The sequence below is a fragment of the Xyrauchen texanus genome, chromosome 5, assembly GCF_025860055.1.
Source record: "Xyrauchen texanus isolate HMW12.3.18 chromosome 5, RBS_HiC_50CHRs, whole genome shotgun sequence".
Taxonomy (NCBI): Eukaryota; Metazoa; Chordata; class Actinopteri; order Cypriniformes; family Catostomidae; genus Xyrauchen; species Xyrauchen texanus.
This window is the reverse complement of record NC_068280.1, coordinates 2,175,203-2,192,113: the sequence shown is the minus strand read 5'-3', so window position 1 is coordinate 2,192,113 and position 16,911 is coordinate 2,175,203. Positions and strand designations below refer to the sequence as shown.

The window sequence follows — 16,911 nt, the reverse complement described above, 5'->3', positions numbered from 1 at the left end:
CAACTTTTTATTGAATGAAAAAGTAAACTAAAAAAATGCTCAGAACCGTCCTGAAATTATGTAAATGGTTGTTGGAAACCAGAAAATAAAAACCCACAGATTTTGTATATGTGAGGTATGCGTGTTTTGTAGAGGAAAGAATGCAAATAACGACCAGTTCCTTGGAAGAGCGTTTACAGAGGTTCAGTTTACGATCCGGCATCACAACTGTTGACATTGGACATCAAGATGATGATTACCATCCTTCCGTTGACAAGTGAGTACACTTTCTTTTAGCTTCTTTTACAGAATATTAAATGTTCATTTATATTACACTTTGTTTAATATGCTGGCAGTTGTAGTTATGATGATCCAAGCTTTAAGTAGCTTGTATTTTACAGTAGCTGAACAACAGTCGAGCTAACCTAGCTTGCTACACAAGTTACTGTACAAACATAGCCAAAAAAGGGACATCTGAGAACACAAGTGATAACTCAAGTGAATTAGTTCATTAAAATGAACTTGAACGAACTGATTAATTTAAGCAGGTTTGGGGCGTAATGAAATACAAGGAATACATATTTAAAATGCAAAATATAAGTAACTGTATTCCACTACAGTTACAATTTAAATCATTGGTAATTAGAATACAGTTACATTCAAAAGTGTTTTGATAACTGAAGACATTACTTTGCATTTTATTGTCATTAGTTTCATTTAATATTTAGTTCTTTAAATGATACTAAGTGCATTTGAACAGCGGTGAAACGCTTTCTTATGATGTGTTACATTCATACGAGCAGACAGAGAAGAAAGTTTGAAGTACGTTTGGAGCAGAAGAAATAAAAATAAATCTTGTGTAAATTGTTAGCTTTATGCTAAGCTAAAATGCTATTTCTAGCCATTTTACACGCACCTGTGACCAGACACCATCATATTTATTATCAAGAAAATTCACTTTGGATCATAATTTTTTTTTTTTCTAGTATGATCTTTGATATTAGGACAAAAATCATATTTTTGATTACTTTTTTAATTGTTTTCCTGTAAAAATATCTAAAAATCCTTAAAGGAGACCTATTATGCCCCTTTTTACAAGATGTAATATAAGTCTCAGGTGTCCCCAGAATGTGTCTGTGAAGTTTCAGCTCATAATACCCCACGGATCATTTATTATATCATGTTATAAATGCCTCTTTTTTGGTGGAATCAAAAACATGCTGATTTTGTGTGTGTCTCTTTAAATGTAAATGATCTGCTGCTTCCCGCCCCCTTTCCGGGAGAGGATATGCCTTTACAGCTCGGTTCGGTTACTACCGCAACAACAAATCAGAACCGATATGACTACCGGAGTTCAGTCATGTATGAATATATATCTGTATATCTGGTCTCTGTGAATACAATCAGAGACAATGCTAACTTTAGCTGCATTAGCCGTGGAAGCAGCTAACAAGTTGGTTGATGGAAGTGCTTAATGCTTTTTTTTAAACTGTTTTAAGGTGCAATTTGAAAGTACTTAAATTTGATTTGATACTACAGTTCAACATGATTAGAAGCATGTAGTAGATATGTAATTATACAAAACTATTCTTAATGCTTCTGTCAACACTGGGGAAAATTATGTTACACACTTTGCATATGGGCACAATTGTAGTAAGGCATTCCAGTAATTTTCCAGTGTATTAAACACCCCTTCGGGAAGTTACTCCAGACTACAGACTAAGTGAATTGTATCTTGGGGAAGATTGGAGACAACACAAGGCAACACCATTTTAGATGTACTTTATTGCATGCAGGGCTGGATTGGAATTAGAATGGGCCACAAAACAGTGCCGTGATATGCCGAAGGGGGCAGGGATATGCAGAAAAGGACCCCCCCCCTCCCCCATCAACAACTTTTGGGCCAGTTTCTATGTAAAATCCCAGTCCGATTCCTCTTCCCAGTCCACCCGATTGCATGTACAATAAATAAAAAATGAACAGATACTCTTGTCTCAGTTTGAGGTTCTTCACATGCCACACCATCCGAACCTTAAAAGGAGCCTCAAATATTTGATCTATGTACTCAAGGAACTTCAAGTACCTTAAAGTCTTTCCCTTATAATGGGAAGACTGAAGGAACCGTTGAGTTTTATTTCGAGTGTTTACAGGAACTAACAGTATGATTCTCAGAGAAATGAAAGGTGTCTAGATGGTGCTGCTGTGGCATCTGAGGAACCTCAAATATTGCCTTAAACATTTTTACATTTTTACAGTGTAGATACATGCAAACTGTTGAGTGATTTATACAGTCAGACTTTACATATGCCCAGGGCATTTGTTAGTATGTATTTCGACATAACTTATTTACATGCAGCACAAAGACTCATATATTGTTGTTTCTTGCGATATAACCAACATACATCACGCGATGCTATTAATGAGCAACAGCCACTTCAGTTATCATCATTAAAGTTCTATTTCAAGCTACCTTGCAGAGGAGTTTGAATATGAAATTTGAATGTACAATTTTGTGCATTTGTCAAAAATACTTGGTTTTCCAGGAAACGACTCTATCCAGGCATTTGACTCTTGTAACTTTATAACATGCCAAGACATACTGTGATATGGCTGTTTGAGATTGCATGAATGCAACATTATAACTGATGGATTTACATCTTTTCAGCGCTGCAGCTTATAATAATTACTAGTTATCTAGTGATCCAAAAATCTCAAGGACAGTACTGGTACTGCCGCCCTCTGGTGAACACAAGCTACTGCACAAATTCTTCCATGCACGTGGACTGTTACAAACGCAACACATCTTGCAAGGCCTTTTCCTGCCAAGACCAGAGTGATGGATGCACCTGCAGCGTTGGGTCCTACAACATTAGCAACAGCTACTATGAATATCCTCCAGATTTTTGTACCTGCAAGAGCACTGGCCGCATTTGCAACTGCTTGAATGGTGTGTTCTGCATTGTCTTCACGAGTTACTTCAGTTTCATGTTGGTTATATGCTGTTTAAGACGCATGAGAACTATATAAATAATTGTACAAATTAGATAAATATTATATAAATAATGCAAACTATGAGAACATTTTTAATGCTTATAAATGATTCTTTCATCCTAGATGTAAAAATGAATGGATCAGGGGTATGTTGAAATCTTGTCACTCTATATAGATACTTAACATATTAAGAACAAAATAAATCTTAAAAATTTCTCTTTTTTTCCTCCTGGAGACCAACAATTTAGAGGAAATTGTTGGTTTTCTTGACCTGATTGCAAATAACACAGCTCAATTGACTCCCACCGTGAGTAAAGTTTCTAGCCCTGGATAAGAAACAATAAGTGATGTGTTTAACACCTTAGAAGTCATTGGCATTGTACAGTAACATATCTTTGGTATTTGATTAGATGGCGGGAAGCTTTTTGCAGAAGGTTGATTCTGTTCAGGTGTCGCTTGCTCAGCTTTCCAATGGAAGCAATAAAGAAACATTGGTGTCTTCTGGAAACACTTTACTGAAAACCTATGAGAACTTGGTGTCTGCACTGGTGGTGCCAACAGATAATGTCACCTATGAAAATATTAGTCTCAGCAATACAGGTAACGGACCTTTTTATTACACTATGTGTGTGTTTGTATTTGCTTATTTTTGTATGTCCACTGTCATACTGATCATCGTAAATCATAGTCACTCATTTGTTGTTAGTACTCTTGTATCTGTGTCACTATTTGGTTCCTTGGGGAAATCAGGCAGTTATGTCACACTGTCTCACCATATTAAGCTTGGGACAAGTGCCACCCCATTACTGACATGATAGCTCAACAGCAATGGATAGCAGATGTGTAACGCAGACTGTCTCCTTATCAAAACTCCAAGACACATCTAGTCAGGAAGACATTTTCATTTCAGAGTCTGGTTGAGTTAAGGGGGAAAACATTAAATAGATATTAGCAACAGACCACAACTTACTGAAACATGTCAGCAATATACAGTAACCACCACAGACTATTTTTGGTGTTTGCAATGTTTCTCCCAAAAGCTGCTGAAACTACGACTTACCACAAAACAAAACAGGCGAAATATCCGATTATGAAAGCTGAAATGGTTAAGTCCGATTGCAGATTACTGTGTGTGTATCTCTGCTGCTGAACACTCTGTGCTTGACCATAGAGCTTTTACATTACATATGCTTTCAATCACATACATTACTTTTTCACTAGAGCTTAACCAATCATATAATGATGCTTTTGTTCCAGAGGGGGGCTTTTTTAACAATGAAAACATGACAAAAAGCATTGTATAGTTTTAGCACTTTATACAAAATTTAAATGGTAAATGGTCTGCACTTATGTAGTGCCTTATTAAACTTAACAGTATTGAAAGCGCTTTACACTGTAACTCATTCACCCATTCACACACAAACTCATACACCAATGGCGGCAGAGCTGCATGTAAGGTGCTAGCCTGCCATTGGGAGCAACTTGGGGTTCAGTGTCTTGCCCAAGGACACTTCGGCATGTGGAGTCGTGTGGGCCGGGAATCAAACCACCAACCCTGCGATTAGCAGCCGACCCGCTCTACCACCTGAACCACAGCCGCCCCGAAAAATTTTGTCGTCATGTTCTTCGTTGTTAAAGTAGCCAAATGTGCTTCCAGTGTAATCATAAAACAATCACCACTGCTACAGACAAATAGATTATATCTGTTTTTCTCTCTCTCTCTCTCGTAGAAGTCAGAGTTCTTGTGGTTGGAAAAAAAGTGAGTGTGGCACAAATCCCTATGATTATTACAAAAAATGCTACTATGGAAATTGATCTTTTTGAGATTGCAAAAGATGTCAAAAATAACGGTATGTGAGAAGCATCACTGTGTTACTGTAAAAAGTATTAACATAGTTTGTTTGTCTGAACATATGCATTACCACAACACTACAATGTTCATGTATCTTGCTAATTTATTTGACATTTAAAATGCCAGACGACTACATTTTCTCTCAGACTTCAAATGAATGTTAATCTGTGATATAGGCTCCGCTGCTGTGGCTTTCATGAGCTACACCACAATGGAGAGCCTTTTTAGACCTGACTTCTTCAACACATCAGGTGACACAGTTAAAACCATGATGTCCACTGTGATCTCAGCAACTCTTCCCAAAACTGACAACACAAATTTCACCAAACCAGTCAACTTCACCCTGAAACACATCAGAGTGAGTTACTTTCATTGACTGCTTCTTCATAATGTCCTTCAGCCACTGTTCTGATGTAGCAACCGAGAAAAAAATTGGGTTAATACACATTTCAAAGTCATTGTGACAAACAAAACAATACTGAAATGTGATGTACAGTAGCATTATGGTGGAATCCCCCACGGTCCGTTCACTGACTGTGTGATGCAAACAAATGAAACTTGCGGAAATCTGCAGTTGCAATCTGATTTGCTGACGTGACGCAACTTCATTCAAGTCTGCCTTAAACTAAATTGGAGAAGAATGAAGAAGTTGTGAGTGTATTAGATGCTTACTTCTCTGCAACTCTGCAACTCAGTGTGTTCACGTTGTCTGAACTGAACATTTATTTGCCATTAAAGTAGGTGGAGCACCTGGCCACACCTACTGATTACTTTGACCAATGGCAGTAAGAAGGTGCTTAACAGCCGGTACGAACCTTTCCTGAAGTTTCCAACCAAACAACCTCAAAAACACCTATATGTTAGCAAGATTTTATTGGAAAGGACATCACATTTGTATTCGTATTTTGATGAATTTGGATCAACTTCTGCAGAACTGTATTCGCTTTGCATTATAAGTTATGTTTTTACAAAGTTTCCTGTTCAGCCACTCACAGACTGAGACTGCTGTGTGGTTAAATTCATTCGTTCTTTTTTCATGCTGGTACGTGTAGTGTTATCGAATATTTCAGATGAATTCGCCCCTAAATCACACATCACATAACAGTTTGAGGTAGGTCGCTTCACGAGACAATTGGGCGGTCTCATCGTGTCTATGTTGGCTGTTCTTGGCAATGTGTACATGACTTTGTCGTTAGTTAAAACTCTGACTAAGCATAATTAGGAGAATTCAAACATCTCAAATTCCTCTGGATTTAGCAGTCACTTTCGGTGGGGTTACGAAATTACCGGAGTGCGCATTTACAGTAGACTGCTAACTAAGATCCCTGATATGCATCCATTTTCTTCCTTGTAAAGGAGTCTGACCCCAACGGTTCTCTATTCTGTGTGTACTGGAATATCAGAGAGTGGATTGTAGATGGTTGTTCTGTTGTAAAGACCAACAGCAGCCACACTGTGTGTTCCTGTGTTCATCTGTCAACATTCGCTCTCATCATGCAAACCAGCAGACCATCAGACATAAGAGAACAGGTCAGACAGGGGAGGTTTTGGTAAAGTAAACCTCACTCAAATGTTACAAGCATTCCATGCACTAGTATAACTCAAATACAATCTGAAATAGGATAGTGAACTTTTACGGTAAACATTCAAGAACAAGGACCATATATACTGTGACTTGCTTCCTCAGGAAAGTCGACTGATGGAAATACTGAATTTGGTGGCGGTGATCGTGGGGCTGGTGTTCCTCAGTTTGGCCCTGTTGACTTTCTCTTTTTGTTGGTGGAGTCCTGGAGTGAACAATGTGGCTCGAATCAACATCTGCTTGAGTCTGCTGTTGGCTCATCTTCTGTTCTTACTCACACAACAGTTCCTGAAATATATACAACCTAACCAGGTGAGAGTCAAACAAGCCACTTAGGCTCCCTTGAGATTAAAATGATCACATGCATATTCACCAGGTAAAAAACCATTACAATGTCAATGACATTATAGAAAACAATAGCATTATTAAGTCTTGTCAGTATGAGAAATGCATCAACCAAATGAACCGAACTTTGAGTGATTTGTACCCGGTGTGCACCAGAAGTGCTAGTGGTGACAGATTAGGGAAGTAGATGTTATGTTTTACAAGAAATGATGAGAAGTTAGCACAGCAAGTAGCCTAAACATCTTCCTCAAAATGCATATGTTAAATATATTACCCATCTTTGGTTAGAATAGAGGTTTTTCTCTTGTTGTTTTAAATGTAAGTGTATTTCTTATCGCCATCACGTCTGCAATTGTTGCTTAAAGTCCATTATACCTGTGCTTTGGCTAGATATTAAGGAATCCCCCCAGGTGTTGTGTGCAGTGATATCAGGCGTTCTGCACTTCCTCTTTCTCTCCTCCTTTGTGTGGATGTTCATTGAAGGTGTGCTACTTTTCATCTGTGTGAAGAACCTATCACAGATCAGCTCCAAACAGAGGGAGGTGCTTAGCAGCGGATTCATGATTGTGATTGGATATGTGATTGCTCTGCTTGTGGTGGGCGTGTCTGTCGGACTGGTTCCTGAGGGTTATGGCAGTGAAAAGTGAGTTATTTTTTATTTAGTTGTTTTTGCTGTTCTTCTTATTTTTCTTCTGGAAAAGCCCAGTTGTATTAGAAGAAACATGGAATTCAGTGTCTGATCACACAAGTTGTACTTATTTTAAATTTTAATATTTAAAATGTAATTATAATATTCACTCTTGGGAGCCCAGACATCTCTGATCTTTGAGTAAAGGCTAATTGGCATGTGGAATTTGCATCCCACTCCTCCAGATATACGGGTATAAAAGGAGTGCTGCTTGCAAACACACACTCAAGTTTCGCACTGAGCAGCCGAGCCAAAGACCCGGCCATTTCAGCGGTTGGTTCAGTGTTATGTCAAGAGGGACACAATGTCTCATTACCCTCCATCAGGGAATGAAGGTTACATCAGTAACCATGAAGTTACGTTGTGTCGATGAGTTGACACTAGGGGTCCCAATGGAAAATGCCACAAGAGCTGAAGTTTAACCCCCTCGTGCCTCTCAGGAACCCGATGATCAAGTCATGCTTCCCCAAATACTTACCTTCTACTGCATCGTGATGTGCTGAAATAGTGGCTACACACACATTGAAGGTGGAAGGGACAGCCGTCCCTCCAACCTCTCCTGCAGAAAGGAAAGCACTGATCTGACTGCGTATCTCTGGGGGCCTTCACATCGGGAAGAACACCACTTATGGCGCTTTTCCACTACACAGTACCAGTTCGCCTCGGCTCAACTCGACTCGACATTGTTTGGTTTTCCACTGTGTAAAAGTTGTACCTGTACCTGCTTTCGGGTACTTTTTTTCGTACCACCTCCAGCGAGGTTCTGAGCAGGCTGAGGCGATACTAAAATGTGACGTAAAAACAATGACGGAGTAATCAGAATAACTCCGCCATTTTTAAATAGTTTGCACAGATATAGTTTACAAAACTATTATTATGGCACAGCGGGAGCGCCATTTACAGATGGCACTCGATGATGCAGCACATGCCCGAGAACTCGAAGCGGCTTTAAGGAGAGAGGAGATTGCTGCAATGTCGTCCTTCAACCAGGCCTTTCTGGGAACCCTGAGCCAGCTTGTCCAGGCACTGAACCGGCGGGATGCTGTTCCACCGCCCCTGGACTGAAACCCCTTTGTTTATTTTAATTAAATGTTTGCACTACATGTAACATATGTATATAGTTGGATGTGTGAATTTATATTAATATTATATTTTTTCTATTTGTATGCGTGTTTAAATAAAACCTTTTTGAAACTTATTACAAACAGTGTCTTTTTTGATGGTTTGCTTTTTACAAGGGTTTGAACAAGTATTTTCAGATTGTATACTGTGATAACCTTTAATGAAAAACAGCAGAGACAACATATTTAATGATAATGTATTTATTTAGCAATTAAAATAACGCATCAGACCCTCTCGTACATCTCTGCCCTCCTCCTCAACACCCTGTGCCACTGCCACCACAGGCTCTGCTGCTGCAGGTGCATCCCAGTCATTGTCATAGTCCTCTCCGTGACTCTCACAAAGGTTATGCAAAGCACAGCAAGTAAGAATCATAGATTTCACAATTGTAACATCACAGTCATTTCTTTTCATGAGGCAACGCCACCTTCCCTTCAGTCTACCAAAAGCGTTTTCAACCACTACCCGTGCTCGACATATTTTCTTGTTGTAGATCTGCTGTTCTACTGTCAGCCGTCCAGTGTCAGTGAATCGGTAGCTCGGTTGAAAGCCCAAACAGACGGTCTGCGCGGCGACTTTGCAAAGCTAAACAGATATGAAACACATAAACCATGCACATTTTAGTACGTAATACTGGTAGCTATAAAGTTGATTAAATACTTTGCAGATAGTATAGTATTTACACATATGCAAACGTTAGCTATGTTAGCATAACTTAACCTCTTGCGTCGGCTGTGAACAACCGGATTCGTCTCAGTAGTCTGAACTCTGTAGTAATTCCCAAACTCTCCTGTTTTTTTCAGCAGTGTTTCGTTTTGCTGCCCTCAGCCTCTCATGAAACAACGTTTGTCTTCTTGCTGTGAGAAACAGCCACATCCCGAGGATCAAAAACAGCATACACTCGATTTCCTCCATTGTCCTGTGTGTGTGGGTAGCGGATGTGTGTCGCGTATAAGATTACGTCACAGCAGTTTCCTGCGGTGTCGCTATGACGACCGGGTATTATTTGTGGCGGTACTGTCTGCAATGGAAAACGGAGCGAAAAGCGAGCCGAGTCGAGGCAAGCCGAGGCGAGGCAAGCCGAGGCGAGCTGGTACTGGTAATGGAAAAGCGCCATTAGCGAACAGACGCCACTTCATTTCAACAGGCACCTCGTTAAGGGGGCCCTGGCCTGAGTGACCATGTCTCCACCTCGGGTGGTAGGCTACTAAAGTCTTCCATGTCCCATCCAAGGGCCAGACACGGAGATTCCAGAGGTCCAGTTGCGGGTGCCAGATGGTGCCCCATCCCTGAGAAATCTGAGTGTGTGCTGGTAAGCGGCACTCCTTTTATACCCGTATTTCTGGGGGAGTGGCATGCAAATTCCACACGCCAATTCTTATTGGCCTTTTCTCAAAGATCAGAGATGTCTGGGCTACCAAGTGTGACCACTAGAGTCAACTCATCGACACAATGTCGAGTGAGTGACAGATAGGGAATTATGACTCAATGTTCAACATCTCCATGTTTGTGAAAAATTTATAACTTGACAATCTTCCTCCAAACAGCTGCTGGATTAAAATAGATGAGAGAGGTTTAATCTGGAGTTTTCTGGGACCTGTTTGTACCATACTAGCAGTAAGAATACATATTTTCTCATGCGTGTTTATATCAAAAGGAAAAGAAGGTGATTAATTATTGTTTGTTCACTTTGCAGTTAAATATGATTCTCTTCATCAGCATCATCGTCAGTCTGAACTCAACTCTCACAAAACTGAACGCTGGAGTTTCACAGATGAAACAAACCAAGTTACAAACATTCTGATTCAAACACATTATAGAAAAGAACAAATGGGCAGTAAAGTCTCATTCAGTCTCTTTCCTTATCTGCAGGATTATGGTATTTAAAACACTGGCCCAGATTGTGGTTCTCGGTTGCCCCTGGATTCTGGGTTTCTTCATTAAGGGCAATACGATTGTGGAGATTCTCTTCCTGATCTTGAACTCTCAGCAAGGAACCTTCATCTTCCTGATCCACTGTGTCCTCAATAATGAGGTCAGCTGCAGTTCCTCCTCTACAGAATCATTTTTACCTGTCTTACTTTCATAACAGCTTTGTCTTACCTGACTCACACATCATCCTCTGAGATGAAAAATGATACCTGTTAAACACTTCTAACACCTCATCTTACCTGTGGCTGTTATGTAACATACTATGTAATATACAACTATGTAATATACAAATTGACATGTTAGGTAGCTGAACAGTTTTTAAACGTCTTCAGTTCAATTTAGCCCATAAACTCAATCTTCTCATCTTGTTCTTGTCCAGGTCATACAGCAGTACAGGATGTGGTTCAGAGCTCTTTCTCCCGGTGTCAAACCCAGCACCAACAAAAGTGTGCCCAAAAAACACTGAGGACTACAGCATCCATGTTCAGAAAATATGAAGCACTACTGAAGTGACGTTATTATACAAGTGATTTTATGCTGACAGTAAAACACACAATAGAATCATAGTCTCAGCTGACCATACTTTTAATGAAAAGCTAATTAACTCTCTCATTTTTTAAGCACACACGATTTCCTGTTTAGCATGTTGGTGTTGATGTTGTTGTTTTTACTTAGAGAAATCTCACTTGAATACTTTTTATTGCTTCAGTTAATGCTATAAATACAATATAAAGTTCCTTGTACATATTTCAAGAGGAAAGAGTAACTGGTTTAAAAAGTGTCTGAAATCATAGTTGCAAACAAAACACAAATAAAATATACAAATATATTAACCTGAAATATATTTAGAAAGCTCCCACTTAATAACAATTTCCTTTGTAATGACTGTGTATTAATTAAAATATTTATATTTTTTGTGTGCATCTTTTGTGATGAATTATTCATAGATTTCAACTAATTTTATTTGGTGTGTTTTTGTGTCTCAGGAAGAGGCATTTTTCCATAAAAAGGATGTCACTGTATGCTGAGTGAATGATGCCCTAAATCTTGTTACACTATTTATGTTGGGCTGAATTTATATTGGACTGATGGACATTTGTATTACTGATAGATGCCTTTTAATTATTGGCACTTTATTTTTTTATGTTGGGAATCTTTTATTTGTAAAGTATTTTTAGCAGAAAATGTTTGAATAAAACATTGCAATATTAATGGCAGAAGTTACAGTTAATATTTATTAGTAAGATAACCAAAGGATTAATTAAATAATCAGAAAATAATCAATAGATTTATAAAAAAAAAAAAAAATCTTTAGATTAATCGACAAATCGGAAAAATAATCGATAGAAAAATAATCGTTAGTTGCAGCTTTAGTTTCATATGTGGTGCACTTGGTCCGCATGAGGATTCAGTGCCAGCGGACTGGCTGGCACCATACCAACCCATTGTTGTGTTGTTTGATTCTTAAAGTGTAGTGACAAGCTGGCCATATTCTCTAATCCAGTGGTTCTCAACCAGGGGGCCAGGACCCATTAGGGGGCCACAGCACATTTCCAAGGGGGCCTCAATTTGACTTAAAATGAATTTAATATAAGAAATATAAAAATAATTCAAATAATACATCTTATTTAAAATGCTAAAAAATACAAATTATAAACAGACTCTTTCTGAAACTTATAGATTAAAAAATGATCCATGATTAATTATTTTAATCAGATGCATCCTGTTTCGGATGAGATACATTTACATCAAATACATTTATATAGTTCAACTATATTTAGTTGTATACTGACAATGTATTCTGACTTTTATAATATTAGTTTGCAAATAAATCTGTGATTTTCAAAATGATTATAGATAATCAAATGTCACCTTAATTTTTACACATACTAAAAATATTGAAAACATATTTGTCAAGTTGCCAGACATGATTAACTGTCACATTGTTTTAGGGATATGTTTACATATGTCTGGAATTGTATTATGTGTTTATTTTTCCATTATCCCCATTTCTGTATTGCATCATTTCTATATGTGTCCAAAAACTGTAAAATGCTGCCTTAAAACCAGCCCAAAAGTGCCCCATAGGCATACTATGGCAAGGCTCTTGCCCAAGAAAACAATTATTTCCTACTATGACAAGACTATTAATTTTGTGGGATCATATCTCCCCATCAGAATGTTGCATACTCATTTCACTCGGTCAACAAATCAGTCTTTAAGTATCATCTTGGAAATGGCATGGCCATGCCCTAGCAACCATTTACGACACCCTAGCAACCACCCCTTAGACTTCAATTAAAAATGGCTCAAAAAGGTATCTTCAGAACTGAATTTTGTAGACACTTGGCAATTGGCTCTTTTGAGTCAGGTTAGTAATCAGCCCAAAATAATCTCTGGTCACTGGCTAGCCATGCCCTAGCAAAAATTTAGAGGACCGTAGCAACCAACCCTATTGACTTCCATTAAAAATGGCTGAGAGGGATATCTCTGGAACAGAATGGACTACAGATATGACGGTTGGCTATTTCACTTGGGTGAGCAATCAGTCTTCAGGTATCCACTTGAAAAACTACTTAGCCATGCCCTAGCAACCATTTAGAGTACCCTAGCAACCAGTCCCATTGACTTCCATTCAAAATGTCTGAGTGTGATATCTTTGGATCAGAATGTCCTAGAGAAATTTCAGTTTGCTTGTTTTACTTGGGTGAGCAATCAGACTTCATGTATCATCATAGACAAAACATAGCCATGCCTTGGCAACCATTTAGAGCAACCTAGCAACCAAACACCATTGGCTTTCATTCAAAATGCCTGAGAGTGATATCTTTGGATCAGAATATCCAAGAGAAATGACAGTTGGCTTATTTTACTTGGGTGAGCATTCAGACTTCAGGTATCATCATTGAAACTACTTATCCACACCCTAGCAACAATTTAGAGCTCCCTAGCAACAAAACCCCATTGACTTCCATTCAAAATGGCTGAGAGTGATATCTTTGGATCAGAATGTCCTAGAGAAATGACAGTTGGCTTGATTTACTTGAGTGAGCAATCCTTCTTCAAGTATCATCATGGAAACTACTTAGCCACACCCTAGCTTCCATTTAGAGCACCCTGGTAACCAAACCCCATTGACTTCCATTAAAAATGCATAGATGGGGATCTCAGGAACAGCATGTTGTAGAGACTTCTGGTTTCATTCATTGGACTCAGGGTAGCAATTAGCCTTTTGAGTATCACCTTGTTAACTGGCAAGCAACCAGATGGGGTTACCCTAGCAACCAAGTAACAAATTACATCTGCACCAGAACATTGTAGCCACATCTGGTTTCATTCATTTGTCTCAGGTTAGCAAGGAGCCTATTGAGCATTACCTTGGTAACTACCAAACAATCAGATGGGGTTACGCTAGCAACCATGTAACAAATCACATATTTCTGCACCAGAACAATGTAGAGTCTTCAGGTTTTGTTTATTTGTCTCAGGAAAGCAAGGAGCATTTTGAGTATCACATTGGTAAATGCATAGCAACCAGATGGGATTACCCTAGCAACCAAGTAACAAATCACATATCTATACCAGAACAATGTAGAGACTTCTGTTTTCATTCATTGGACTCAGGGTAGCAAGCCTTTTTGAGTATCATCTTATTAACATCCTAGCAACCAAATGGGGTTACCCTAGCAACCACGTAATAAATAAAATATCTCCGCATCAGAACTCCGCATTTCCTTCATTTGTCTCTGGGTATCGAACCGTAGGTAGGGCCCATGTCGAGGCAAGATTGAGATGTGGAAGAACACGTCCTTCAGGTCTACCGCTATAAACCAATCCTGATGAAGGACGCATGTTAGAATGTGTTTCTGTGTGAGCATCTTGAACGGGAGTTTGTGCAAGTCCCGGTTGAAAACTCGCAAGTCCAGGATCGGTCGCAAGCCACCGCCTTTTTTTGGGTACAATGAATTAAGGGCCGCAGAAACCCTTCTCCATCTTGGCTGGATGGAAATGCTCTATTGCGTTTTTGAGTAAAAGGGTCACGATCTCCGCACATAGGTATGGTCCTGGCCAACCAACACGACAAGTTGGGAAGTGAAAGCCACGCATCCAAGCTCCACGCAAGGGACACTAAGGGGATGATCGTTTTTGACGTACCGGGCAGGGTTCGCAGCGGGGCGGAGCAGGCAGTGTTGTGTCGGGAGGCAAAAGCGCGTCCCGAGGCTTTGGTGCTGAGAAAAGACTCAAAGCACTATACCTCGCTCCGCTCACCCGGCAGGGTTTGTGACTGAGGAGGAGGTCCTGTGTAGGCGTCTTCTGGACTCGTCAGAACCGGCCGGCCGGGGGACAGCAGTCATGGGTCCGGAGGCGAGGGGTCCACATCCGGGGTGCCGGGACAGCCGATGTTTGGTGCTGGGTTGCAGTGAGAGCGGTCTGGCAGAAGATAGGAAAATATCTGATAATTGCTATCAGCACCTTTTAGAACTAAAATCCACTTCAAAGTTGTGTTTTTGTCCAATTTGATTGATTAATGATCACAAAAATCTATTTTCTGGATGTTCATTCTTCATGTGTGTTCCTGTGTTTATCTGTCAACATTCGCTCTCATCATGCAAACCAGCAGCCCACCATAGGTAAGTGAACAGGTCAGACAGCTGACATTTATGCAAATGGAGTGGAGTAGTGGCTACGTGCTCAAGATTGATAACTAAAATTAGTGAACCATTAACCATCAACATTGAGCAATTTTATCATCGTCAGTCTGAACTCAACTCTCACAAAACTGAACGCTGGAGTTTCACAGATGAAACAAACCAAGTAACAAACATTCTGATTCAAACACTTTATAAAATGAACAAATGGGCAGTATAGACTCATTCAGTCTCTTTCTTTCTCTGCAGGATTATGCCCCTGGATTCTGGGTATCTTCATTAAGGGCAATACGGTTGTGAAGATTTTCTTTCTGATCTTGAACTCTCAGCAAGGAACCTTCATCTTCCTGATCCATTGTTTCCTCAATAATGAGGTCAGCTGCAGTTACTTATCCTTATCTGTCTCACCTCCATAACAACTTCATCTCACCTGTCTCACACATTCATCCTCTGAGATAAAAACGTCTAGGTTACGGATGTAACTTCCGTTCCCTGATAGAGGGAACGAGACGTTGTGTCGAAGAAGCGATACTAGGGGTTTCTCTTAAGCACCGAATATGCCTCTGATCTAGAAAAAAGGACAATGGGAATTAGGCAGACAGTATTTGCATACCCCGCCCCCGGACATACGGGTATAAAAGCGGGGAAATATGTTGAGTTCATTCAGGATTTTTCTGAGGAGCCGGAAATGGTCCGGCCACTACAGTGGCTCGGCTCAGCGATGTGGCAGGGAGGACACAACGTCTCGTTCCCTCCATCATGCCGTGCGCTGAGCCATGTATGTGTACTGTTGACACAAGAGCGGGCAAGTATTTCACATGCAAAGGGCCTGGCAAACTGAATTGCAAAACCGAATCGAATGGTCCGGGCCAGCCAGCGTGATGGGTTGGGAAGTGAAAGCCACGCATCCAAGCTCCATGCTAGGGGCACCAAAGGGGCGATTATTTTTGACATACCCGGCGGGGCTTCGCAGCAGGGCGGAGCAGGTAGTATGGCATCAGGAGGCGCGGATGCGTCCCGAGGCTCTGGTGCTGAGAAAAGACTCAAAGCACTTACCTTGCTCCGCACACCCGGCAGGGGGCGGTTTAGTGACTGAGGAGGAGGTCCTGTAGCGGCTTCCTCTGGACTCGTCAGAACCGGCCGGCTGGTGAAGGGGCGAGGGCGAGGGTCCGTGTCCAGTATGCCGGGACTGTTTAGGTGTGGCGGCAGAGTGCCGTGAGAACGGCATTTGCGGGCCAGGTGACCCAGAAAGAGGAAATTTCTCTATTATTGAAAAATTTGCAAACAATACCTTTAACTGAAGGTTCTCTTCCCGGCCCTCCACCAGGGGACGGAGTGGTCTGTTTACCAACTCCGGAGCAAACGTCTCGATCTCTGGGTCATCCGTCTCAGGAGTGCTTGGGAGCCTTCCGGGTCCTCGAAGGGGTGCGTGAGACGGGGGGCGTGCGCTTCCTGCAGGGTGCTCGACGCTGGGGTGGAGAGCTGGGCCCACTCTTGGTTGAGGTGGAGCAGCACGTTTTTTTTAAGCCGCAGGAGGACGCCCTCAGCGAGCAGATGGGGCATGGCAGCAGGTTTGCGGCGGGGCAGGATGTGTGAAATGGCCTCCATCTGCTTCTTCACCGCTGAGGACTGCTGGGCGGAGTCGTCAACGGTGCCGCCGAATGGACGGAGCTGGGAGACAGGGGCGTTCGAGAAAGTGTGCTTTGTCTACCTCCCATATTTCGACCAGGTCCAGTCCATAGATTAAGTTTCTGGAGCACAAGGGTGGCCA

At 40.8% G+C, this 16,911-nt stretch overlaps 1 protein-coding gene across 1 annotated transcript; it reads left to right on the top strand.

The window, feature by feature from the left end:
* The first annotated feature begins 2,746 nt into the window (after positions 1 to 2,746).
* On the top strand, positions 2,747 to 11,371 carry LOC127643783 (adhesion G protein-coupled receptor E3-like). Its single transcript, XM_052126664.1, has 13 exons — positions 2,747 to 2,926; positions 3,094 to 3,116; positions 3,206 to 3,277; positions 3,381 to 3,570; positions 4,701 to 4,820; positions 4,999 to 5,180; positions 6,179 to 6,352; positions 6,510 to 6,716; positions 7,160 to 7,392; positions 10,107 to 10,176; positions 10,256 to 10,347; positions 10,432 to 10,594; positions 10,871 to 11,371. Exons 1-13 carry the CDS (start codon positions 2,752 to 2,754, stop codon positions 10,955 to 10,957), a joined length of 1,788 nt encoding a protein of 595 aa, XP_051982624.1. The 5' UTR covers positions 2,747 to 2,751; the 3' UTR covers positions 10,958 to 11,371.
* The last annotated feature ends 5,540 nt before the right edge of the window (positions 11,372 to 16,911 follow it).

Coding starts and splice junctions, on each gene's coding strand:
- LOC127643783 (XM_052126664.1), top strand. CDS start 2,752: ATGCACGTGGACTGTTACAAACGCAACACATCTTGCAAGGCCTTTTCC. Junction 2,927..3,093: donor CATTTGCAACTGCTTGAATG/GTGTGTTCTGCA, acceptor CTTTCATCCTAG/ATGTAAAAATGAATGGATCA. Junction 10,595..10,870: donor ACTGTGTCCTCAATAATGAG/GTCAGCTGCAGT, acceptor GTTCTTGTCCAG/GTCATACAGCAGTACAGGAT.